At 41.8% G+C, this 27,619-nt stretch overlaps 1 protein-coding gene across 1 annotated transcript; it reads right to left on the bottom strand.

Moving 5' to 3' along the window:
- Positions 1-1,912: 1,912 nt before the first annotated feature.
- ARL6IP5 (ADP ribosylation factor like GTPase 6 interacting protein 5) lies at positions 1,913-23,504 on the bottom strand. The gene is made up of 3 exons (XM_059940161.1): positions 22,919-23,504; positions 5,485-5,702; positions 1,913-3,517 (listed from the first exon to the last, which is right to left on the bottom strand). Exons 1-3 carry the CDS (start codon positions 23,092-23,094, stop codon positions 3,345-3,347), a joined length of 567 nt encoding a protein of 188 aa, XP_059796144.1. The 5' UTR covers positions 23,095-23,504; the 3' UTR covers positions 1,913-3,344.
- Between the last annotated feature and the right edge of the window lie 4,115 nt (positions 23,505-27,619).

The raw sequence follows: 27,619 nt of genomic DNA, 5'->3' as shown, positions 1-27,619 counted from the left end.
GCTAAGTATGTATATATATATATACACACATAGATATATTTTTAAGTTTAGTCTGTGAATGATCTTGATCTTGTTCTTCTCAAAAATCTAAGGAAACTTGCTATAGGATTAACCTTGAATTCCTTATCCTATCATTCAAGGCCCTCATTGCCTGTTTTCAATTTAGTAATTCAGTCTTATCTGCCACAAATTCTTTATACTATCCTTTCACCTTTGTTTTGTTTTTTAATTTTATTGAAGTATAGTTGATTTACAATGTTGTATATATACTATTCTTTTTTTTTTTAAGCATTATTCATTTTAATTAATTTATTTATTTATTTTTGGCTGTGTTGGGTCTTCGTTTCTGTGCGAGGGCTTTCTCTAGTTATGGCAAGCGGGGGCCACTCTTCATCGCGGCGTGCGGGCCTCTCACTATTGCGGCCTCTCTTGTTGCGGAGCACAGGCTCCAGAAGCGCAGGCTCAGTAGTTGTGGCTCACGGGCCCAGCCGCTCCGCGGCATGTGGGATCTTCCCAGACCAGGGCTCAAACCCGTGTCCCCTGCATTGGCAGGCAGACTCTCAACCACTGCGCCACCAGGGAAGCCCTATATATACTATTCTTGATAAAACATCCTCATGCTTTTGCTTTCATTGACCCTTCTATGGAGTATCCTGAGAGACTCCACAAAAATCTTCCAGACAACTCCATCCCCAGTGTCCTTTCCTTTTCCAAGTTCCTAGAGCCCATAATTATCCATTCAAGTCTCTAGGTGCATAGAATATGAAATTTTGTATTGAAGTGGCATGAACCTTAGAAATCAGGAAATCACACTTTGTTGCTTTTTCTGTCTTCCTCACCTGAGCAAATAATTGGCACCTGCCTTCTTTCTCTTTTTATATAATCATAGGTGGTACATCACAGGCAAAACAGGCTAGGAGAGAATGGACTTAATGGGGACAAACAATACATTATTTCGAAGGACAAGCCATGGGAAAGAAATATGGTGTTTCCATTTTTTAAAGATAATTTAGTGGGTACAAAAGTATCCAAATTTAAATAGTTATAGTTTTCAATCAAGTAATTAATTTTAGAATACCCCAAGGCTGAGAGTTTTGTTTTCTCTTACTTTACCATTTCTATAAAGCATCCTTGCACACAAAGCCAGATGGTTTAAAAAACACTGCGATAAATAAAACTTTTAAAGTGCCTAGCATATTCTGCGTTTAAGAGGCTAAACTCTGATGGGACAAAGCACTCTGAACATGTTTAAGCTTAATGTGTGTCAGCGGTTGAAGTTCTGGAAGCTCTTATGTGTTTGCTTATACAGCAACAGTATTAATAAATAAGCCAGGAATTTCAAAAAGCGTGAATAGTCCTGAAAGAGGACGTTACTCTTAGATGTGCAAAAAGAAAAGATCCAAATTCAAATTTACTGCCTCATTACACAGGTTTTGTCAAGAAACAGGTGAAGCCATTCATATTATGCTTTTTTTCTATTCACCCACTCCCACCCTAAAAATCTTAACTGAAAATTTTAACTTGTTTTTAAAGTGAAATAATTTATAGCAATTCCATGCTAGAGTTTTCTATTATATTCTGACAACCAACCATTAGTAATTGTAATGAGTATATTTTTTTCATTCACGTCGTCACTTTCTCCAAATTTACTGCATTTAGTCTACAGATTTCACCATGTAGAAAATGGGTCTTAAATATGTATAAGCCCATGCCAGGTTTAAAAAAGGGTTCCATTAGTATTCGGTTTTATTCTGGCTGGAAATTAATAAAGCATTAAAGTTTTATTAACAGTATTTGAAACACAAGCTGTTTTTTGCTGCAGAGAGAATATTTGCATGTTTATAGGGCTGTCACTGAGTTTCTCAGACATTTAACACAGATGTACAGTAAATAAAGTCTCATCCCCCCAAAAAAAATCTTGGATAAATTTTATTCATATTTGGCTATGGGTACAAATTCTAGGCCATGTATGTGAAGTCATGGTGATATCGCTTCGCTAGAGAGAAAGGCTGCAGGTTGGCTAAGAAGTTAAAATGCAAGAAAAAAGCAGGAGCGGCACATGCATTGCTTCTTATTCTAGGACATACAGGGTCTCTTCAGTAAGTACTGCTCCAAACGTCTTCCTAATTCCATGCTAGGGAAAGCTAAATATTTTCTATTCATCTATGAAATCACTCAGTTGGCAAGGAAAACATGTTGTATCATCTATTTCTAAATACATGGGAAGTGAAAGGAAGAAAGTAATAGAAAATATAAACTCATGCTATCTTAATTCTAATGTCTAGCTATAAAAACATATAATTGTACCAAGTGCTACCTAATATTTTTATGAACTGCAGAAGCTGATGATCACTCCCATTTTTAAAAGTCTTTTTGCTTGGTCATCTAAAGATGCTTTTCAGATTTCAAAAGATCAGCTATTTATTGTCCTCTTTCTGCCCCTAAGGAATTAGTAAAATGCACGTTCATTTCCTTCTTTCTAAATGTTCCAGTTAAAAACTAAACAGTGAAGAAAAAAGGGAAACATTATCTTGGACACCTTTTTGTCATTATAACAACAAAAACTGTGCAATAGAAACTCAAGTTTTATTCTGATTTTTTTGTTTGTTTTTTAACAAGACTGTCAAGAATAATACAGGTTACAGAGCTGTAACCTCCTTAAAGAAGATGATATTTAGTTTGCAACAAATGCCTTCTAGTGAGAACATATTACTAGCACTTCAAAAATTTACAAAAAGTTGACAAAATATTCTCCTAAACAGCTAGCTTTATATTTATAAACAAAATAGAAACAACTGGTTTATCCACTGCACATCAAACAGGAGGCAAAGTGATCGAGATCATCTTTGATTTTAAAGAATAATAAAAACTACTTTATACCCCACATATTATAATGCTAAGGAAGGAATATTTTTGAAGGATGCTGAGGGGAATTAAAACAGGCTAATGCATGATATCATCTCCTTTCGTAGTCTTTTCATTTACTCATATTGCCTTGATCCTTTACAATTACTTTTTTCCTACAAGATAACCATATTGTTGCCGTACAATCCATAATTCTATTCTTTTATTCCCCTTAAGAGATAAGTGCGACCCATTTCCTATCAGCTTTCATAAATACACTTGAAACTTCAGACATACTAGGAGGGTGGTTTCTTTCAGTTTGAGGCCTTTTCTCTGCAACAGCAGAGATGAGAACAGGGTGACCTCTCCGTGCGTGCTGCCATGGATAGCTGGATGGTTTGTGCACCTCGTATTTCAAAAACACAAACGGAAAGTAGGTCTGGACAAGGACAAACTGCAACTCGATTTCTGCTGCAACCCTATCAGCAGGTCAGCTCTATTTACTCCTTCACTTTACTGATATAGTCAGTGAACTTGCTGATGTTTTCTTCCTGCTGTTCTAGGGCATCCAGGACAATGCCCATGGGCGTCCTCTTCAGACCGATTCCCTCCATTTTATTCTCCAGTTTGTTCTTGAGGTTCCGGAGTCTCAGCGATGCGTGGATAAACATCACTGCAGGGAAGTGAAACGTGGTTAGCATCAAAGCAACGGTTTACTGTTTCCCTTCACACTTGTAGCAAAAACTCTCTCTGTTAGCTACAGCCCGGTCTGGTTCTCTCATTGATCCAAGTCCCCACATGGATCCTTGGACTTTATATAAAGTATTCTTTGTGTGTGCAGGAAAATGTTGTGTTCAGCAGGAAGGACCATAATCTGGCTGCCACTCTCTTCCCTTCACACATTGATATCATTACCTTTCAGATGCTACTTAAATGCCCTGAAATTCAAAGTGAATCCATGCGATTCCAACTTCACTAAAAAGCAACTGAACACTAAGCTTTCCAGAAAAGAGCTCATGCTCAGTTCAGGGATTACCTGTATTTTGTCCCCGCAGGAGGCATGCAGGTGAAGTCCTCTTAGAAAATGCCTCCTATGGGGCAGTTTTCCACAGTGTTGGATATAGATGTCTAGATAAAAAGCTAAGGGTTTTATGGGCCTTATGTAACCTGGTGTTCCCCAGATTTGCCTGAATATTAAGAATTACCTGAGTTTGTTTATAAAGATTCTCTAGCCTCTCTCCTGGACCTTCTGAACCAGAATCTTAAAGGGATGGTCCTGGGAGTCTGTATTTTAAACAGACACACTTGTTGATCTGCACCAGCAGTTTTCAAACTTCTGTGTACATACAAATCACCTGGAGAGACGGTTAAGTAGGCAAATTCCCAGTCTTCATCACCTAAAATTCAGACTGTTAAGACTGAGGTAGGATGCCAGAATGTAACATTTCAGTAATCATTGTGGATGCTTCTGACAGGCGATTTTGGACCTTCATTTTGAGACGCACTGACGTGTGTTCTCTCTGGAGGCTCCTAATCTAGAGTGGCCCTTAGAAACATTTGAGAAGCTTTCTAAAAAAAAATACAGGTTCTTTGGGCACCACTGTGGACCCAAAGAATCAAAATCTCCAAGGGATGTAGCTGGCAAATTTATATTTTTAAAAATCATCCAGGATGACTCTCACAATCATCAAAGTTTGGGAATCACTGATCTTGTCTAATTTCCTTCTGTTATAGATGAGTGAACTACAGCCCATAGAGGGTAACTGGTCCAGATCACATGGCTGGTTTCCAGCAGGTCTAGGAATAGAAACCTGGACCCTTGACTCTTGACTTCTCATACATTTCATTACCCTGGCTTGTGTTTTACAAGCTGTGCATTTAAGCAGAATCACTGAACTACTAAGCCTGTAGCACATAAAGAAAACCTGAAGAGTATTTCAAAAAGTCTGAATTTACTGATTCAATTATTTTATCCAATAAGGTATGAGATTCACATATAAATATTCCGGGCTTAATCTAACAAACCCTAAACAAGCGATTGATTTTATTTAATGGTATAGCGGCACACGTGAAATGCTATTAAAGGTTAAAGGGATATTCCTGTCACTTAATACACTATAATTTTAATCAGATTTCTATTGATGAGACTGGAATTTTATCTGTTCTCTATTTCAGGCTTCAAGTGCTTGGGAATCTCGGTAAACAATGCATATAGACTTTAGAAAATGTCTATTTCTCTTCACCAGAATTGGAGTACTTGGTATCTATATTCTGGGCCAACTTACAAAACTTTCAACACTAATTATGATCTTCTGAGTAAGTAGAGAGTAAACATTCATTTCTCTGTCACCATAGGATGCCTGGCACTGAACGACTGAGAACAGACTCTAACATCAGACAAATCTGGATTCCAGTGCAGGCTATACCACTTTCCTGCTGTATGACTTGCGATCCGTATTTGTTTTGTGTACCGTATTTGTGCAATTAATGGACTATTAGGCCTTGATCTGCTGTTTCAGAAAATTCTGATAATTTTGTAGACCTGCCAACACACCTCCGAAACAGGTTAGGTTATTCCCACTGAACGATCGCGCCTACATTCTTTACGATATAAGGAAAGGAAGACCCAGGTTCACTTACACAGCAGAGGAAAAGTAATGCCAAACACAAAGACCATGACTCCCCCAAACATGGATATGAGGAAGTAGCTGGCTAGCATGACCACCATGACAAACGTTGTGGGGTACCGCTTCTTCATCCGGCGGAGGATGTCTTTATTATGGGCTGCCCACACAAAGCCCGTGAACACCAGCACCACCACGATGCCTCCAAGAATCATGTTGAAGGGACTCAGGAACCTGGGATATGAAAAAAGAGGGAGCCCAGGTCAGGAGGAAGAAGATGAGGAAGGGGAGGAAGAGTAACAACAAAGTACTTACTAAGCCTTTTATGTAAGTTGTCTCATTTAATCATATCTTGATGAGGTAGATGCTATCAATTTACTTCTCAAAGGAAGAAACTTAGGCACAGAGGTTAGAAAATGGTAGAGCAAAGATTCACACGGAGGCGGTGTGACTCCCACCAAACAGCCCGTCTCGATAGAGGCCCAGCATTTTAAAAGACTAGAGCCCCTCTTTTGGATGGGCTGTCTTTAACTTTTATACATCCTGGGCTCTAGTACACGTTGATTGTATTTTCTGCGCTCCAAGGGCTTATTTAAATCCTCTTAGAAGCTGCCATGCTAGATGAATGTGGAGTACAGGTCACACAGTGGTCTCCATGAGCCCGATCCAGTCTGCAGTCACACTTGTGTTTGGACTGTGCAATAATTTTTAAAACTTTTACTTGAATCCCAATGTGTTTTTTTAAAAAAAAATCCATAAATCTTGGGATTTCTTGCTTCTCCTGGAAACAAGAAAATCTCACAAAACTGGGCCCAGTTTCCCACGTCAGCCACTGGCTGGAGTGCCTTCTCATTTAGATAGAATAAATGCTCTCCATTTAGCGTCAGCCCTCCCCCTCGCCCCCCAATATCTATGGCATCTCTGACACAGAGGCCCCCAGTGAGCTGCCATTAATATTGTTCTTCTAACAGCTGCCCTGCACTGCTCTCTTACATAAGCTGCCTGGCCCATGGAGGCATTTGGGTTTATGACTCCTGGCATAGAGAGGTCATTATAATTCTGTAAAAGGCCCAGAGTATCATTAGGAGATGGGTTATCAACTGAGATTTCCAAGCATAGAACCTCCAGTTTCACTGTTACATGAAGCAAAGGTTACTCCACTGTTGATAATGGGGGAAACACATTATAAAGAGGAAATTTAGATCAAGTATTTCATAAGTGAGAATGACGGGACATTGTAGCCCCACTCAGCCCAACCCTCCCACCCCACTCTGTGTACAAAATCCTCAACAAGACATTTGTGGTCAGCAAGTATGATGAATTACTAACTTTTTACCCTTCTAAGAGGCTAATGAGCATTTTGCTTGGGAAGGACAAGGAGGGTCAGTGTGTTATCGTCATGCTCTGAATATTAACATCACTGATTTGGAAGACAGGATAATGAAAGGTGATGCCCAGAGCTTACTTTCTCTGAAATAGAACAGATATGAAGGAGTCATATTCATATTGGGATGCATATTTAGGACAATTAAGATTCTTTTTTTAAAAATCCCTTTAAATTTTAGCTCTGATTCTGCCTCCTGAAACACAAAAGCTATTTTAAATAGTTTCAAATAGGAGTGAAAGTATTGCATATCTTAATGGGTGAAATCAGGGATATAAGTTATGTCAAACTCCTTTGAAAAAGTTAAAAATTTCTACCAAAATGCATGCAGTTAAACAGTGGTAAAAGCAGTAGCACGTAATTTAAAATTAAACCCTACAATAATAAGCTGCTTATTTCATTCAGAACTCTTGCAAATACTTATACCCTTCAAGGCAAAAATCTCCTCTTTAGAATAGTCTAAGGAAGTGAATAAAAATGCAAAGACTGAATTGTAACAGTATTCACACAAGTGGTATTTATGATTTATAAACTTTAGAAACAACCTATGTGGCCAACAATTTACTAAATGGTGGCATATACAACTGTTTTCAAAAAGTCAAAGTATACTTAATAATGTGGGAAGACAATAATATATTGATTGGGTAAAAGCAACAATTCTCTCTGATAGGTGGATTTAGCACCTATGTTATATAACTCAGAAGTAGAAATTTTTGCAATTCATAAATTATTTTGTAATCAGAAACAAAATGAACATATAAAAAATGAAATATAAAGATGTAAAATGGGACCTCCCTGGTGGTCCAGTGGTTAAGAATCCATCTTGCAATGCAGGGGACACGGGTTCAAGCCCTGGTCAGGGAACTAAGATCCCACATGTGGTGGGGCAACTAAGCCCACGTACCGCAACTACTGAGCCCACACACCTCATCGAGAGAGCCTGCACGCTGCAACGAAAAGATCCCGTGTGCCGCAGCTAAGACCCGAGACAGCCAGTAAAAATAAATTAAAAAAAAAAAAAAAAGATAAAATAAAACCTGACCTTTAAAAAAAAAAAGAAAAAGAAAAAAGACTATGGGATGGTTAATTCAAAAAAAAAAAAAGATGTAAAAGTAACTGCTCCTCAGCCCCACAACTCCAGCTTGGGACAGGCCAACTACAACAGTCCAATCATCTTACCTTGCCTCATCTCTCCAATAACATTAATGCAGTTTCAATTCATACGCACAGCCAAGCTCTTCCTTCTCCCTTCCAAACCTTGGTTTCCCACCCATTCTCTAGATCCTCTTGTAACCAATCCACCACCACCCCCACAAGCTTTCCCACCATCCATCACACGTGCTAGTCTATCTGTCCTCCTCCCTCAGTTTTTTATTATTTAGGTCTCTTCGTCTCTTTGTTCTTTTTTCTTTTCTTTTTCACAGTTTTATCTGGCTTATACCCTGTCTCCAGCTTTGACCCTGGAATTGGTTTGGGAAAGACAAAAATTTCCTTATAGGTCTGGGGAAGGGAAGATTTGGACAGGGCCAAAACAAAATCCTCTTTAGCAAGTGGTAGGGAGACTGGGTAGAGAGGCTCAGAAACTCTCACAGATAAATAAATTTCATTTCTAGCACCAAAAAGATTCTGAGAGAAATGATACCAAAAGACTCCAGTAGTTATACTGGGTAATAGGATCATGGGTAATATATTCCCATTTGCTTATTTCTATTTTCATATTTTTTCAATAGCCGTGTATTACTTGAAAATAAAAAAAAATTGATATTTAAAAATAAAGGAAATGGGGGAAAGATGCCTGAAAGAGACAAACCCTTTTACATAGCCTTGATGTTGACAAAATCAACATTAACTCAAAGAAGTAGAGCAGAGAGTTCAAGTTTAGGAAACTCCTTTGCGTAAGCTGCAAATAGGAGATGGCTGGTTGGTGGCAAAGTGTCAAAGGTGTCCGGCTCAGTTCTTCCTAGAATATCTGTTAAAATAATAATTCACGAGGTGTAGCATATAATAAAATGCATGCCAAGCTGTTTCTATTTTTCTTGGGACAAGTGAGGTAGATACCTAGGCTGAATGTCTAAATAAAGCCCAGGACAAAGAACAATGAAAAATCCAGGCATGACTCAAGTAATTCCAAATTTGCTTTTCACCTGTTCCTGTTGCTCATGTTCAAGGGAAAAGAACAGAGCAGAGTCCTACAGAAGTGGTTTTAGCTCACCACATGCCCAGCCATGATCTGTAATTAAACCAAAGTTCCAAGCTGGAAAAAATGAACAAAGTTACTTGGAGCAGAAATGATTTTCTTCCTTACTCTGCTCAAGGGCAATTCCATTCTAAGAAAGGGTAAAATGCACACTACTCCCACTGCCCTGGCACCTTCCTCTACTTGGAGCAAAATAAAACAGACCACCCTCCAGAGATTAATTTCATTTTCCAGTGAGTGCAGGAGTTTGGGAACCAGGTCTCGACTGAGATGAGTAAAGCTGTTTTACTCAACAGTTGGGTTCTTAGTGACGTCAGTCACAATGAAGCCCAAGGACCTTTAGGACAAAACTTCCATAAATGTGCCGCCCCAGCTTTCATGTGGACAATTGGGCTCGATGGGTGCCATTTCATTTTTTGGTAGTCTGTGAATGAGAGAGAGGGAGGAAGGGAGGAAGGAAGATAGAGGGAAGCAAAGGAGAGAGGGAGAGAGGAGGGAGAGAAAAGAGAGCGAGATCGTGATTTTCTATCTTTGTTGAAAATAGGACCTAGTTTTACAAATCAAAAACAATACGTTTTTCAATTGTGAGTTACAAATATATACCTACATACATATGTATCCTATCCAATTAAAAAGTTGATAGATAAATGTAATAGTTAAAAATTCTGGTGGAATCACTGACAGTTGTATAAAGGTTTAGAATCCCATCACAGAACCCTGTAGCAGACTCGTCAAAGAGGAATCATCCCAGTCCCATTAAACAGATGCATAAACTGAGGCCCAGGGCAGTGAAGAAACATAGTCAAAGGGATCCAGGGGGAGAAAAACAGTGCCAGTTGATGTAATTGTGACAGCAATTCATAACATAACCCATTCTGTGTTGTTAACCAGCTCCAGAGATTTCCCCCCTCAACCATTTTAGAACCCTATCCTTCCAGTTGGGGTAAGCAACTAAGGATCATTCTGGGAAATCCCTCAGCATTCTCATTTCTCTCTAAAGGAAGGCGGCTATGAGCGGCTGTGGACACAGGTCCTAAACTTGCCAACATGACTCAGCTAGCTATGGCTATAGTTTCAGCACAAGTTGCTAAAAAAAAAAAAAAAATCTTGGCCAACCACAGAATTTTAGAAGTAGGATGGATCTTGAAAACACACCTCGTTCTACATAGAAGCAAAGTAAGGAATAGATAAGTTAATAAATTTGTCCCAAGGCCACCAATTGCAGTGCTGGTGATAAAACTTTACCCAGAGGTCTTCAGATCGACTCAAGTGCACGTTTGGTAACTCCTGCCATGCTGTGATGCCAACAAGAGCCAAAGAGGTGGTGAAATATTTTCTGAGCAGCAGAAGCAGCTTTGCACTGAGTTCCAATTTTCTAACCCAAAAAAGCTCTTTTGGCAGTTTGGTTCCTGAGGAAGGCTGACTCACCAAGAAAGGGGGGAACAATTTACTCACAGGGCACTTCTCTAAATTGGTGATGTTTCTCTGCGGTTCTTAAACAACCAGAGGGGTCACTGCCAATATGGATCCACCCATCCATTTTCTTGCTTCTCATCACTCTCAGGATAAAAACAGGATTCTCTCCACATTCTACAAGGCCCCTCAGGGTCTGGCCCCTGCCTGCCTCTGCAGCCAGGGTATGTAGTTTGTACCTGGGACAATGGGGCTGAGCTGAGGGCGTAAATGGGGCCGGAAATTCAGGTCACAATTCACCCTCCGAGCCTGCAATTTGGCTTAAGCTACATCTCCCAGGACGAAGGGACAATTTTAATCATCAGTATGAGGGATGGCTAAGGGGTACAGCATCTCTGCCTGTCAGCTTTCTCATACCTCCGCCTCCTGATTTTGCACGCCATCTGCTGGCGTTCTTATCTGTCTCTAGAACTTACCCTGCCCCCGGCCATCGCAGGCCCGAGCACAAGCCGTTCTTTCTGCCAGATTCACTCCTATCTTCTTCGAATCTCAGCTTAATCAGCTTTTTCTCAGTCTCTCTGACCACGTCCTAGCACCGCCTGCCTCTTCTTCATAGCTCTGAACCCATTGGCAGTTTGATATTTATTTGAATGAATATTGGATGAATGTCTTTGTCTCCCACTAGAGACTAAGCGCTATGAGGGCAGGGACCGTGACATTTTCTCCCCAGCACTTGGCACAGTGGCTGGCACAGAGCAGGAGTTCAGTAAATATTTGTTGCAAGAAAGAAAAAGGGTAAGTAAGAATCTAGCACATTTTCATGTTATTTAAAGTAAGCTCAGCAACTTTCTATGGCCACGAATTCAGTGACAAGAGATTTGTCTTGGACAAATCGCGATTATTCTCACTGTACACTAAGTATTACTGTAGAGATGGTCCCCGTCTTTGTACCTTCACAGAGTTGTGATGAAAGGAACAAAACAAAAACCGAAAGTAGGAAAAACTCCTATGCAAACATAGGAGATAATCAGATGAAATCACAGGGCCCTTGGGCTCGCTGGAAGGAGGAATCTTTGTAAGTTCTGTCACTAGTGCTGGCTGGGGGCCAGGAGGGAGAGTGGGTGGGACAGAAAGAGATTCATCCACCTGCAGACCTGTCTATATAGGCCCTCTTGCTCTTGGATTCCTTAGATAGTCCCAACCGCCTTCTGTGGTTATTTTGGTTTCCCAACACGGCTTCCTTCCTGGCAAGAACTATCTCTGACTATAAAGGATAAATGTAAATGTACAAATCAGTTTTGAGTAGACGTGATCAGTGTCTCCTGGGCCTAATGATCACAGGCAGTTAAGGTGGGTCAGGGATCAGACTCTTTTGTCACAGAAAGGTTAAAGTAACCTAACCTTGAGATTTTCCTAACCAACTGAATCAGCTCAGCTCATAGTATTTATTGCATACTCGCTGTGTACTGAATACTTACCACACCGTGTGTATTGGTCCCATCAAACCAAACGCATCCAAATGATCCACTGTCTTGGCAGCAGGTGGCATGTGAAAAGTATCCATTCTAAGACATATGAACCTCCGTGTTTTCTTTTGTATTTATCAAGCTCATTGCTGGTTTTATTTTTAATAAACAACAGCTTGGACCTGGGTTAGAAGCCATGAGTCTCACCCCTCCCCTAGCCATGGAGCTTCAAATAGTCACTATACAAGGGACTGATTAGACTGCAACAGATCCTTTTTAAACTTTTTTTATGGCAAATTTCTAAAGGTAGAGAGAATGGTATAATGAACCCTCATGTACACTGATCACTGCCTTCAACAATTAGGAACCCACAGTTAATCTCACAGTAATGCTTTAGAACTCAAGTGGAAAGATATTTGTTTACAAACTGTTCTTTCTGAATGCTTTTAGTGGAGTTGATTAAATGGTTGTCACATGGCAAGTTCTTACAGCACTGTGGAGAGAAGACAGGGGTTTGGACAAATGCTAATGAGCCTGGTGACACATAAACTCCCTTCCTACAAGCAGTTCCTGTCTATTTACCTCCCACTAACCCCAGTTTCTGCATTCCTTTTTGTTTCCTGCAGACGAGGACTTCACTGATGGGATACAAAGCAGATCAGGAGAAGCAGGAGCCAAAGCCCCAGTTTTCCACTTCAGATGGGCTTTCTGTCTTCCAGGTATCTCCATTTCGCGAATGCTCCCTGGGAGAAAATGCCAGGAAATCCTATCTATTTATGGTAAATGCTTGCAGAACGGAGATGCAGCCTACAGGTTTTTTCTTAAGATCACGGGCACGGAAGTGTTCCCTGAAACAAGAAGCCAAGCTCGTTACAAGAGCCAGGGGAGGATGTTATAAGTATTCTGAAGCTGAGTGATTAATTTGTCCAAAAGGAAAATAAAAAATCTCTAATGGGGCTGCTCAATTTGGTATAGGTCCAGTTCATCTTTTAGAATTGCATTTCCTGTACAGAGCTCTCTGCCCCTAGTAAGTTGATTGAGAGCTTTTGCCCTCTTAGAAAGGGGTAAAAAAGAACCCCCAAATCCGCCTATTTACTTGAACATTTACCCAGAATCATTGTAAATCCTTATATAGGGAAAGGGGATAGAAACTACCAACCCCAGGAAATATTTTAAAAAATAAAGTGTGTATGGGGAGATGTTGAGAAGAACAAGGTTATATACATAGTGTCAGAAGATGATTTAACAAAAGAATTCTTACTTGAGGAAGAATTTTGAGATTAAAATTTCACTGAGTGTTGATAGACCTCTTAAAGTTTTGTACTCAGAAGAAACACATGACCCGTCCCGGAACGACATGTGCCAGCATGCCATGTGCAGTGCCTCAAGTGCAAATAAAAGTGCGTGGAAGGGCAGGAAGAGATTAATTCTGGGAGGATTTGGGATGGCTGGGTGGACTTGTACTCCTGCTGGTGTCCTCAGAGCATCAACAGTACCTGGCAAGTAGCAGGTGCTCAGTAAATATTTGTCCAACTGAGTAGAAGGCATCTGCGCTGCGGGTGAGGATGGTTCCATTTAATAATCCTTTCCCCGTCCATATACTCAATGCCTCTCCTATTTTTGACACCGGAGAGTTTTGCGATTTGGCATCATAACGTATAGGGGAGATCAGGTAAGTCAGGTTGAAAATGATATGTGTTTATATATGTGTATGTTTCTGTGCACTTGTATAAAAATTAATTCTTATGTGTTCAGCATCCTCTTGGTGCCTCTATAAACATGGTGAAGGCAGGAACCACAGCTGTCTCATTCTCCACTGTATCTCCCAGCACGGTGCCTGAGAAATTGGTAAGTGCCTCATATTCTTTGTGGAGTGAACAAATGAAAGAACACAAATAGAGTAATATTGTAGAATTGGCTGATGAATCTCAGAAACATTTCCACTAGGTTTCAGCATGTTTATGCAATTGATTTCATCTGCAAAGGTTTTAATACATTCCCATCCATCCAAGGGCTCTCTGATTCTTTTCTTCCTCTACCAGCTAGAAGCTTGGTTTTTCTTCCTTTTTGCAGGAAAAGGGGCAAACAATCTGCCCATTTCTTAAAACCAGATGCTGGTGGCTACCAGCCTAGAACATATTATGGGACCACACTCATTTTTTAAAAAAATTATTTTAATTTTTTCGCTGCGTCAGGTCTTAGTTGTTGCACGCAGCATCTTTCCTTGCGGCATGTGGGGTCAGTAGTTGTGGCACGTGGGCTTAGTTGCCCCGTGGCATGTGGGAATCTTAGTCTCCCGACCAGGGATCAAACCGGCATCCCCCGCATTGCAAGATGGATTCTTAACCACTGGACCACCAGGGAAGTCCTGGGAGCACACTCATTTTGAAAAGATTAGAGTAATCCTCTTTTCAGATAGAAGAAACTCCTTACCATCTCAAGCGACTAAAAGCAAAAAGTGGTAACTCTAGTTTCCACCCAGTGGTAACACCTCCATGGGCCACGTGGAGATGAAGTATCAATACTTTAGCTAAGGAGAGACCTTCAAGATGGCGGAGGAGTAAGATGTGGAGATCACCTTCCTCCCCACAAATACATCAGAAATACATCTACATATGGAACAACTCCTATAGAACACCTACTGAACACTGGCAGAAGACCTCAGACTTCCCAGAAGGCAAGAAACTCCCCACGTACTTGGGTAGGGCAAAAGAAAAAAGAAAAAACAGAGACAAAAGAATAGGGATGGGACCTGCACCTCTGGGAGGGAGCTGTGAAGGAGGAAAAGTTTCCACACACTAGGAAGCCCCTTCACTGGTGGAGACGGGGGGTTGCAGGGGGGAAGCTTCGGAGCCACGGAGGAGAGCGCAGCCACAGGTGTGCGGAGGGCAAAGCAGAGAGATTCCTACACAGAGGATCGGTGCCGACCAGCACTCACCAGCCCGAGAGGCTTGTCTGCTCACCCGCCGGGGCGGGGTTGGGGGCGCTGGGAGCTGAGTCTCAGGCTTTGGAGGTCAGATCCCAGGGAGAGGACTGGGGTTGGCGGCGTGAACACAGCCTGAAGGGGGCTAGTGCATCACAGCTGGCCGGGAGGGAGTCCAGGAAAAAGTCTGCACCTGCCTAAGAGGCAAGAGACCATTGTTTCGGGGTGTGCGAGGAGAGGGGATTCAGAGCACCGCTTATAGGAGCTCCAGAGACAGGCGTGAGCTGCGGCTATCAGCGCGGACCGCAGAGACGGGCATGAGACGCTAAGGCTGCTGCTGCCGCCACCAAGAAGCCTGTGTGCGAGCACAGGTCACTCTCCACACCGCCCCTCCCAGGAGCCTGTGCAGCCGGCCCCTGCCAGGGTCCCGTGATCCAGGGACAACTTCCCCGGGAGAACACACGGTGCGCCTCAGGCTGGTGCAATGTCACGTCGGCCTCTGCCACCGCAGGCTCACCCAGCATTCCATACCCCTCCCTCCCCCTGGCCTGAGCGAGCCAGAGCCCCCGAATCAGCTGCTCCTGTAACCCCGTCCTGTCTGGGCGGGAACAGACGCCCTCAGGCGACCTACATGCAGAGGCGTGGCCAGATCCAAAGCTGAACCCCAGGAGCTGTGCGAACAAAGAAGAGAAAGGGAAATCTCTCCCAGCAGCCTCAGGAGTAGCGGATTAAATCTCCACAATCAACTTGATGTACCCTGCATCTCTGGAATACCTGAACAGACAACGTATCATCCCAAAAGTGAGGTGGTGGACTTTGGGAGCAACTGTAGACTTGGGGCTAGCTTTCTGCATCTAATTTGTTTCTGGTTTTATGTTTATCTTAGTTTAGTATTTAGAGTTTATTATCACTGGTAGATTTGTTTATTGATTTAGTTGCTCTCTTCCTTTTTTTAAAAATATTTATAGATATTTGGGTTTTTTTCCTTTTTCTCTTTTTGTGAATGTGTATATGTATGCTTCTTTGTGTGATTTTTGTCTGTATAGCTTTGTTTTTACCATTTGTCCTAGGGTTCTGTCTGTTTTTGTTTTTTGTATAGTTTTTAGCGCTTGTTATCATTGGTGGATTTGTTTTCTGGTTTGGTTGCTCTCATCTTTCTTTTTTCTATATTTAATTGCTTTTCAATTTTTAATAATTTTTAAATTTTTTTATTTTAATAACTTTATTTTATTTTTTTCTTTCTTTCTTTTTTCCTCCCTTTTCTTTCTTTTTTTTTTTTCCTCCCCCCCCCCACCCCCCCTTCCTCCCTTTTCTTCTGAGCCATGTGGCTGACAGGGTCTTGGTGCTCCGGCCGGGTGTCAGGCCTGTGCCTCTGAGGTGGGAGAGCCGAGTTCAGGACATTGGTCCACCAGAGACCTCCCAGCTCCACATAATATCAAACAGCGAAAGCTCTCCCAGAGATCTCCATCTCAATGCTAAGACCCAGCTCCACTCAATGACCAGCAGGCTACAGTGCTGGACACCCTATGCCAAACAACTAGCAAGACAGAAACACAACCCCACCCATTAGCAGAGAGCCTGCCTAAAATCATAATAAGGTCACAGACACCCAAAAACACACCACTGGACGTGGTCCTGCCCACCAGAAAGACAAGATCCAGCCTCATCCACCAGAACACAGGCACCAGTGCCCTCCACCAGGAAGCCTACACAACTCTCTGAACCAACATTACCCAGTGGAGGCAGACACCAAAAACAACGGGAATTACAAACACGCAGGCTGTGAAAAGGAGACCCCAAACACAGTAAGTTAAGCAAAATGAGAAGACAGAGAAACACACAGCAGATGAAGGAGCAAGGTAAAAACCCACCAGACCAAATAAATGAAGAGGAAATAGGCAGTCTACCTGAAAAAGAATTCAGAGTAATGAGTAATGATAGTAAAGATGACCCAAAATTTTGGAAATAAAATGGAGAAAATACAAGAAATGTTTAACAAGGACCTAGAAGAACTAAAGAGCAAACAAACAATGATGAACAACACAATAAATGAAATTAAAAATTCTCTAGAAGGAATGAATAGCAGAATAACTGAGGCAGAAGAATGGATAAATGACCTGGAAGATAAAATAGTGGAAGTAACTACCGCAGAGCAGAATAAAGAAAAAAGAATGAAAAGAATTGAGGACAGTCTCAGAGAACTCTGGGACAACATTAAACGCACCAACATTCGAATTATAGGGGTCCCAGAAGAAGAAGAGGAAAAGAAAGGGATTGAGAAAATATTTGAAAATTGGAAAAGAAGAAGTAAAGCTGTCACTGTTTGCAGATGACATGATACTATACATAGAGTCTCCTAAACATGCTACCAGAAAACCACTAGAGCTAATTAATGAATTTGGTAAAGTAGCAGGTTACAAAATGAATGCACAAAAATCTCTTGCATTCCTATACACTAAAGATGAAAAATCTGAAAGAGAAATCAAGGAAACACTCCCATTTACCATTGCAACACAAAAAATAAAATACCTAGGAATAAACCTACCTAAGGAGACAAAAGACCTGTATGCAGAAAACTATAAGACACTGATGAAAGGAATTAAAGATGATACAAACAGATGGAGAGATATACCATGTTCTTGGATTGGAAGAATCAACATTGTGAAAATGACTATACTACCCAAAGCAATCTACAGATTCAAGGCCATCTCTTTCAAACTACCAATGGCATTTTTCACAGAATTAGAACAAAAAATTTCACAATTTGTATAGAAACACAAAAGACCCCAAATAGCCAAAGCAATCTTGAGAAGAAAAGCTGGAGGAATCAGGTTCCCAGACTTCAGACTATATTACTATACTACTTCAGACTATACTGACTACAGGAATCAAGACAGTATGTTACTGGCACAAAAACAGAAATGTAGATCAGTGGAACACGATAGAAAGCCCAGAGATAAACCCACGCACATATGGTCACCTTATTTTTGATAAAAGAGGCAAGAATATACAATGGAGAAAAGACAGCCTCTTTAATAAGTGGTGCCGGGAAAACTGGACAGTTACATGTAAAAGAATGAAATTAGAACACTCCCTAACACCATACACAAAAATAAACTCCAAATGGATTAAAGACCTAAATGTAAGGCCAGACACTATAAAACTCTTAGAGGAAAACACAGGCAGAACACTCTATGACACAAATCACAGCAAGATCCTTTTTGACCCACTTCCTAGAGAAATGGAAATACAAACAAAAATAAACAAATGGGACCTAATGAAACTTAAAAGCTTTTGCACAGCAAAGGAAACCATAAACAAGACGAAAAGACAACCTTCAGGATGGGAGAAAATATTTGCAAATGAAGCAACTGACAAAGGATTAATCTCCAAAATATACAAGCAGCCCTTGCAGCTCAATATCAAAAAAACAAACCACCCGATCCAAAAATGGGCAGAAGACCTAAATAGACATTTCTCCAAAGAAGATATACAGATTGCCAACAAACACATGAAAGGATGCTCAACATCACTAATCATTAGAGAAACGCAAATCAAAACTACAATGAGGTATCACCTCACACCAGTCAGAATGGCCATCATCAAAAAATCTACAAACAATAAATGACATTTTCGATGGTCACAACTGAAGGGGAGGGCACTTATTTTTTTTCCAAATTATGTTTTACTAATAAAACAAGTAAAAACTGATTTATCAATCTTCACATAGTAGAGAGCAGAGATGGTGCTAAACATCCTACAATACACAGGACAGCCCCCTACGACAAAGAATTCTACGATCCACAATGTCAGCAGCGCCCAGGTAGAGAAACACTACAGAAGGGTATTTCACCAAATTTGCAAGGGCAATATGAATCAGCAAAGAGTCTGAATTCTGAACTGTTTAAAATTGAATTTTTACACCGTAGTAATCCTAACCAATACGTAGTAAGCACTGTTAGCAATGACCCAGTTAGAATCACTCCAGGAGCATGTTGCTGTATGCGCTTCAGAATAATTTATTCCGTTAAGTACGTTAAAAGTTGCCCCCGTGATCACGTTGAAACCTTATGTTCATTTATTTATTCTTTGCATTCGCCAGCTAAGCATCTGCTGTATTGTAGGCCTTGGGGATACAGGGAATAAAAATAATGCTAACCACCACAACAAGAAAAAGAAAAAAATAATCACAAACAAAACCCACAGGGACCTCCCTGGTGGTCCAGTGGTAAGACTCTGCGCTCCCAATGCAGCGGGCCCGGGTTCCATCCCTGGTCAGGGAACTAGATCCCGCATGCATGCCGCAACTAAGAAGTCCGCGTACCGCAACGAAGATCCCGCGTGCTGCAACTAAGAGCTGGTGCAGCCAAATTGATTGATTAACTAATTAATTAACTTAAAAACCCACAGTCTCTGGCCTCAAGGACTCAATAGTGCAGAGTGAAGACAAGTGAAGAGACAAATTAAAAGCCTGTGGGGTAAATACCAGACAAGATATGGGCACAGGTGTGGGGAGTGAGGGGCAAAGTCCTGTAGGAGAGGCAGGAGGAGATGAGTAAGTTGGGGACTGGTGTTTGGGTGGATGGAGCTGCTGGGATACAGATGCTATCTGTGTTTCTCCTTAAGTCAATGATAACACCAACAATGATAAAAATAATAATGAAAACTCCAAAATAAATTTCGTGAAGCAAAAAGTAGGAGCCGGACACTGTTCTAAGAAACTTGCCTATATTAACTCAGATAATCCTCAGAAAAGCCCTACAATGCAGGTACTATCATTAGTCTCATTTTACAGATGAGGAACCTGAGGCAAAAGGTGGTTCAAGTGACCTACCTAAGGGCACTAGTGACTGCTAGTTGGGATTCAAAATTTACTTAACCAGGCTCTGGTGCTGAAATTCTTCACCACTACTTTCTACTCTGTGAAGAGCCAGAAGATATGGCAACTGTCCCCCACAAGGACTATTAGCTAAGAGACTTAGACTTAATCTAAGAGGCAGAATAGATCTCCTGAGTGGAAGTCATATGCCTGGGAAACCATGCTTTTAGGATGAAGACCAAACTTCTAACCATGGATTACCAGGCCCTGCCTGATCAGGCCCTCACGCACAGATCTATCTCTATCCTAATCCCTCTTAATCTCCATCTTTGTCTGGGCAGCCCTTCCGGGTGTTTTGGAGCTAGATAATATCCACTTGGTCCTCCTCCTCCCTTCCTGCAATCTTCATGAGCAGGCTTTCTCTATCCTTACCCAAGCCAGTTTTCAACTCAGAAGTCTTCAGACTTGAGGCTAGAGCCCTCCAACAATGACCTGGCGGTCCCTTCTGTCCAGCAGGGGACGGCACCATTGAAGAAGACACTTCCAACACAGTCCTTTCCCCGGGAAACACCCAGGCCACATTTTCACACACACTCTACCAAGATATCATGAGAAACCATCAGATGCCAGTAGAGAATCCAGTCAAACAGCCTCCAGCACTGTTCTGACCCTCCCATCTACTGAATCACCAAAAGAGGAGATTTCTCTTTAGAATGAGAAACGTTCTGGGCATCAACTAAGCCTCCCTGACCCTGAAGACATTTGGTTTCTTCCAGCTTTAAGATACTACAGTTCCAAACCTCATGACTCACAGGAAGATGGCATAGTAGTTAAGAGTCTGGGGTTGTGACTTTGAGCAGGTCATTTAAACTTTCAGAGGCTCAGGTCTAATAATAACAATAATAATAATGCAATAATAATATGTCATCTCATTGGGTTGTATGAGGGAATTTGCTAAATTACTTAGCAAAGTACCTGGCACACAGAGCACTCAATATATGTTAGCTTTTATTATTATTAAATTATAAAGGAAGAAAAGTGCAACCTGGAAAGAACTACAGGCTGTGCATTTGTAGATGTATAGGAAACAGTTGAAGATGTCACACCAGGTTTTACTGGGGTACAAAGGGAATCCCACACTTGGCACACAATTTTCAAAACAACTTACTAGCCTATATCTTTGGTAAGTTTTTAAGGATAAGATCAATTAAAAAATGAAATGGCGGGTGGGATAGGGAGGGGATATGGGGATATATGTATACGTATAGCTGATTCACTTTGTTATACAGCAGAAACTAACACAGCATTGTAAAGCAATTGTACTCCAATAAAGACATTTTAAAAAAATGAAATGGCTACTTTTCACTTTCACTTTCAAAAATTTGACTGCCAATCCCCGTCTCCTATTTGAAAAGGGAAATAGGAAGGGCCAACACCCCAAACTGCCTGAGTTAGTAGGCTAAGACACCACAATGAAGGAGCTATATTTAGTCAGGGGGCCCACCCCTGGCATTCATAGTGAAAAATGAATTCCATCAAGGTAGCAAGGCTGCTGGAGCTTGTGTCTGATCTGGGCAGTACATCTTTTTGAAAAGCAAGTTTTTTTGTTTGTTTTTGTTTTTTTTCCTGTACATTTGATTGGTCTGTGTCAAATCTTGCCCTATATCTAGCTTTGGGGGAGTGTACCTCAAAAAAAAAAAAAAAAAAAAAAGACGACCAGGAAAGATGCCTTTACAAAGAAAGAGAAAAGAAAAAGAAAGCAAAACAACAGAGGCAATCCTATTTACCAGTGATTTTGTTTTAAAGAAATTTTTTTATTGTTCAGAGAAATAAGCCTTAAGCATAAAGCTAGGGGAAGGTTCAGAAGGCAGCTGCTCCAGGCCTGTCCGACTCCAACTAATTTTAACTTGGCTGCCGTATAATTCAGAGTCGGTTCAGAGCCCACGCTGTCCACACACCAAGCCATTCTGAGTTGGAAATTCCTTAAGCAACACATCACGAGGATCTGTGTAATTGTCTATTCAGTCTCACAAATGAGAGTCCACTTCTGCATGGGGGCAAATATTCTGAACCACACCCAGAAACTGTGAACTCTCCCTCTCCCCACTGTGCTGGGTATTTGGTCCTACATCTTCTCAACAACTGTCACGTGCCCTTTGGTCAGGATTCATGTGTGATTGATCTTGGTGTGCCCAAGCTTGGCACAGAGAAGTGACTCAATAAATATGCCAAAGAACAGCAAACCAACTACAGAAACCACCCTATTTGCCCTTTCCCACACCTTCCAGGTTTAGATTTTTCCTTTCTCCCAGGCCAGCTTGCTTTTTCCCTCTGTGTTTGCTTTCAAATAGAAATGCCAGACACTTCTTTAATGGCAAGTGGGTTTCTTTATAAAGTCTGAGGGTGCTTTTTTCTTTAAAGACGCATGGGATCAGCAAGATCTAGAATATCACCACCCCATCTTGCAAAAGTGAGTGAAGCATTTCTTAAAGGGTGAACTACAAGAAAAAGTGGTTTCTAGAAGAACAGGTGTTGTGTGAAATCGCATATAGCAGAGGACACAATTTTAAGACTGGGTGTGAAGATAAAGTGACCATGCCTGGCAACTCCTGGAAGAAAAAAGAGCAAAAGGACACCGTTTCTAAAGCCATGGCAGATTTCACCCCACACTGGGAGATGCGCCACCAGCCTACACCCACCCTTTTTCTCCCAAGCTCAGCTTTCCCGTACAATGTGGCAGGCATTAGGCAGAGAAACCTATAAAGAGAGTCGTCTCTCTGATGCCCCTTCTACACTAACACCCCAGAAGGCAGAGTCCGGATCCACACCCTGGCGCCCCAAGCCTTCCAGGGCGGCGTCCGCCCCAGCCAGCCCCAGCATAAGGTTACACCACTTTCCTCTTTCTTATTTTTAAGAGACTGGGGCGCTACAAATATCACCCCCAGCAAAAGCGTAATTGGGGCACAGCGGGAAAGAAGTCATTTTTTTCTTGCCTGAGGTTGGCAACATTTCCTCACCCCAGGACTCCCCATCACTCTTCAGCCCGAGGCGCGGAAAAAAAAAAAAAGAAAAAAGGACCCCCAGATTGCTGCGGCCTCGCCCTGCGAACAAGTTTCCACTGGTTTGGCCGCTTGCAGTTATCAGGACAGGAGCTGGTCTTGGAGAGCGTTTACGCATCCCGGGATCTTGCACCAAGAGCCCACTCGGTGCTGACCCCGATCAGTGCCCGGGAGGGGGACCCCACTTACCCCACAACGGAAATCATCATGGCAGCCACCACCAGGTAGTTGGTCTGATAATAGAGCAGGTTGCTCACCACGCGGTTGTTCCATTTGGAAATGTCCCTGAAGTCCGGCCGGGCGAAGCGGTCAGAGCCTGGGAAGAAATCGTCCCAGGCGCGGAGCGGAGCGATATTCACGTCCATGTCTCGCTTCCCAGCTTCTTGTTCTTTGCTTCTGGAATCTGGCGGCGGCGGCGGCGGCAACCGATCAGCTGAGCTGGGTTAAAGATGACAGCGGCTCTGGCTCGGTCGGCTCTGCGGTTGGCGGGCAGAGAAACCAAGGAAATTGGGAGCGGGCGGGCGTTTCTTCTCTTCTTTACTTCTTGATTGGTTCTAAGTGGTTGGTTACAGGAAAACTGGGGCCCCGCAACAGAGCAAGGAGCAGAGTGCAAAACAGAGGTGAAATGACAGAAAGAAATCGGCGGAAATCCCCTGTCTGAAGAGAAGTGGCAATGCCTTCCCGGGCAGTCCGAATACAGCCTGCTTTAAAATACCCCTTTTGAGGGTCTAGTCTACGAATGTCGTCTGGACTTTAAGGACAATTTTTGCAGTTGTTCAGAAGCCAATCTAAGTGAAATGGAGTGGAAGGCAACTATAGTGTTTCTGGAGGATGAGCTGGTTTTGAAAATTAAGTAGTTACTAACCTTTGCACATCCGAATGCAATTCACATGTTTTCTCTGTTTCACCATGAGTCACTATGAGTGAAATCAGACTGGCAAAATGGGAAAGAAGGATGTGTAGAACGGAAGGGCTGGTTTGTTCTTTCACTTTTCTTCTTTGTTCCCTATCTCTGTTCTCTGGGGGCAAAATTATACAACTACTGTTCCGGTCTGATGAAGTGGGCACTCTGGTCACTTCAGCCCTGAGCTGAGCATGTTGTTTACGTTTGAAACTAAACAGTGATCTGCAGTGAACTAATTGTTCTGCACCCAGTATTTTCTGGGCAGAAACGTGGATTCGACTCCAAAAAAAACTTTCTTAGTTTTTTTTTTTTTTTTGGCTGCATTCCGTCTTCGTTGCTGCGCACGGGCTTTCTCCAGTTGCAGCAATCTGGGGCTACTCTTGGTTGCGGTGCGCGGGCTTCTTATTGCAGTGGCTTCTCTCGTTGCGGAGCACGGGCTCTAGTCGCGCGGGCTTCAGTAGTTGTAGCCCGCGGGCTCAGTAGTTGTGGCTAGCTGGCTCTAGAGCGCAGGCTCAGTAGTTGCGGCGCAGGGGCTTAGTTACTCTGCGGCATGTGGGATCCTCCCAGACCAGGGACTGAACCCGTGTCCCCTGCAATGGCAGGCGGATTCTTAACCACTGCGCCACCAGGGAAGTCCCGCTTTCTTAGTTTTATCCTAATATCTGTGAACATCTCTAAGGGAGCACAGTATTTTAATATCTACCTGATAGCTTTGTATCCCAGCCCAAAGAACTGCCAAGAGATGTATTAGCTGTAAATTTCCTTCTAGGGGCTCTGAAGAGTCATCTTTTTTTCAGTTAAGGGTCTGGTTGATAAAGTAAACCTCCTTTTATCAAGATGCATAAGAATAAAGTATTCTGGTTAATTGTGTGGTAGGTAGATTTCTAAGATGCTAGCATGTAAGATAACGAAGTCTTTAAACCTTCAAGTGGTGCTGTTTTTAAAAACTGAATTCACTTTCCGCAGACCACCAATTTTCAAAAAATTGGAAAGCCATAAATATGCGTAATGCAAAGTCTAGAAGACATAATTTGATTTCCCTTGATGATTCAGAAGACAGTTAAGAAAATTTCAATGACTCTAAGAAATTACTCCTGCCACTGGTGTTTAGGAAAGTTTGGTGATTGAATCCAATTGCTAAGATATAGCCTAGATCAGCGGTCCCCAACCCTTTTGGCACCAAGGGCTGGTTTTGTGGAAGACAATTTTTCCACGACGGAGTGGGGGGATGGTTTCGGGATGATTCAAGCACATTACATTTATTGTGCACTTTATTTCTATTATTATTACATTGTAATATGTAATGAAATAATTATACAACTCACCATAATGCTGACAGGAGGCGGAGCTCAGACGATAATGCGAGCGATGGGGAGCGGCTATAAATACAGATGAAGCTTCGCTCGCTCAGCTCACCCGCCACTCACGCCCTGTAGTGGTCCGTGGCCACTAGGTGACGCTTTTTAAATAAAGTTTAAAATGTGAGAATGTTCCTGAGCTCTCACATTTTCTTGATTGTAGAAAAATGGGAAGGTTTAAAGTCAGAGAGAGCAAAATTAGAGTCCTAGCTCCCTCGTTGCTGGTGAATGACTTTGGAGAAATTACTTAATCTCCTCCAGCCTCAGTTTCTTCATGTGTAAAGTGGGTGTAATAGGAACATCTGCCATATAGGTGAAGATAAATAACATACTGGATGGGAAGTGTTTATAGAGTATAGCAATTGCACATTGTTAGATACTACTGTTACTGTTATTAATCATAATACAGGACTTGATTCATCTGTATGGTATTAACACTGCTTTAACCTGAGTTGTTTTCTACGCTGCTATAGTGAACATTCACTGACCTTTCTCTATCTAGTTGCAATTTTATTGCTATTGTTGTATCCGGATAGACTTGATAGCAAAACAAAATGTTGAAAAATTTCACTAGGACGCCAACAGATATTTTGAGTCGTTTCCAGGTGAAAAAGGTGAAAAGAATGCAGTCTTCCTGTGCCTTCAAGGATCTTGCAATGCAGTAGAAACCTAAACTTAAATACAAGACAGTGAGAGGAGTACTAGATAGAGGTGTGCCAGGGCTTGGTGCTTAGTTACAGGAAGTCAGAGGGTGGTGAAGAATTCCTTGGGGCTTAAGAATGTCAGGAAGCTGTGCTGTGGGCAAGCTGAGTAAATGATCTTGGTCAAGACCAGTGTGGGAGCCCCAGTAGGACCCCATTAGGAGCTGTGACCAAGAACTCTTACCTTCCAATTGCTCAGGACTGCATGACCATAAGTTGTCAAGTGTGTGTTAGTAATAATAGCATTACTCACTGATTATAGGCAAATGATATCCAGTAAACATTTGTTCAGTGTTTTTAAATTTATTTGTTTAAACCTCCAAAGAGGTTTAAAAACAAAGAAATGAAAAAAATCTGGATATAGCTGTATATAGCATGATCCCTTTCTTCCTCTCTCCTAAAATATTAACCATCCTCTCTCTGGTTTAACTATGAGAGACTTTTTTTTTCCACTACACATTTCTACCTGTATCATAAAATTAATTAAAATAAAAATGAGCACATGTGGAATCCTTACTTTATTTCAGGCTCTGTTTGAAATGCTTTTAGTCACAGCTCTTTGTCATTGTTCATTCAGGGGGATTGGATTCAACATAGAGCCTTTCTGGGGCTCTTCTGTCCAAATCTGTGCTTCTAGATAGGACCACCCAGGATATTTATCTGTCTGTATATAAACCATAGTGGATAATCTAACAGTTTGTGCTATAGTCCATTTAAAATGAAGTCTGTTTCAAGGTTTTGCTTGCATGTCTCTGTTACTTTCATTAGTGGCAAGGACAAGTGGCTATTTCTTATCTGTCACTGTGAGCCAGTGGGAGTGCCTGGTGTCATCTATCAAAATACCACTACAGTGAGTCAGGGTGTTAGTCCCAAGGCACAAGCAGGGCCAGATGCCTTTGCAGACCTCTTCCTGGGCCAGCCCCTTTCTGTTCATGGTGGGCCTCAGCTTCCTCCTCACGAAGTATGTGGGTTTGGACTATGTGATCTCCAAGGCGCCCTTTGGTTTCTACCATTTGAGGGGGTTGTGATGCTCACTGCCACTAATGGAAAGGTCTCCTAAAAGTAGCATTGCTGGGGACCCAGCACACATGAGCCTGTTTTGAAAAAGAACCTTAGTAGTTTCCATCTGCGGAGGAGTCTAGGCAAAAATAGAGGTTTCTTAGTTGATGTTGAGACATGTGACCTGGAGAGAGGCTGGTGTTTCCTGTTAAGTACTGTGGACTGTGAACTCTATCCCTCCGTTTACTGCCTGGCGCTGACTTTCAGCTCAATGAACACTATTGACTTAAACCTGATTGGGGGATAATAAAGGACAAAGAGGAGATTAAATATCATAATTTATTAATAGCAGCTACATTTACTGTGTGCCTATCAGGCTTTGTGCATTCATTCCACTTCAGTGGTTCTGAAGCTTTATTTTGCACAGAATCATCCAAAGCTTAGTAGAAGGTTGGGGGTGGGGCCTGAAAATTTGCATTTGTAACAAGTTCTCTAATGATGCTGATGTGGCTGATCAGGGTTTATATTTTGAAAACACTATGGATTTCATTTAATTCCAGTCTTACAAGGTGAACATTATCATCCCCAGTTTACAAATGAAGACAGAAGTGCCCAAGGTCTCATAGTTAATCAGTGGAGAGTTAAGGATTTAAACTGTTCCTTCTGACTGTAAATCTCATTCTTGTCCCACTCCAAGAAAGGAGATATATATATATATATATATATATATATATATATGCGCACACAAGTATTTTTGAACATGGTTGTTTTTCTGTATCCAGCCATCCAAACAAGCACACGCATGCACGTGCGGGGACACACATATACACACACACACACTCACACACACACACACACACACACACCTATCTATCTACCTACATATCTACCTATCTCTGACTCTGGAAGAAAGTATTCCAAAATTCTA

Source organism: Balaenoptera ricei, chromosome 11 (assembly GCF_028023285.1).
Source record: "Balaenoptera ricei isolate mBalRic1 chromosome 11, mBalRic1.hap2, whole genome shotgun sequence".
In the NCBI taxonomy this organism is placed as follows: domain Eukaryota; kingdom Metazoa; phylum Chordata; class Mammalia; order Artiodactyla; family Balaenopteridae; genus Balaenoptera; species Balaenoptera ricei.
The sequence above is the reverse complement of the archived record's forward strand: the minus strand, read 5'-3'. Positions and strand labels throughout refer to the sequence as shown.

Excerpts from the sequence above, each read along its gene's own strand:
- ARL6IP5 (XM_059940161.1), bottom strand. The coding sequence starts at position 23,094 with ATGGACGTGAATATCGCTCCGCTCCGCGCCTGGGACGATTTCTTCCCA. Across the intron at positions 5,703-22,918 it reads ATGATGATTTCCGTTGTGGG|GTTCCTGAGTCCCTTCAACA; the intron begins GTAAGTGGGGTC and ends TTCATATCCCAG. Across the intron at positions 3,518-5,484 it reads CATTACTTTTCCTCTGCTGT|TGATGTTTATCCACGCATCG; the intron begins GTAAGTGAACCT and ends ACTTCCCTGCAG.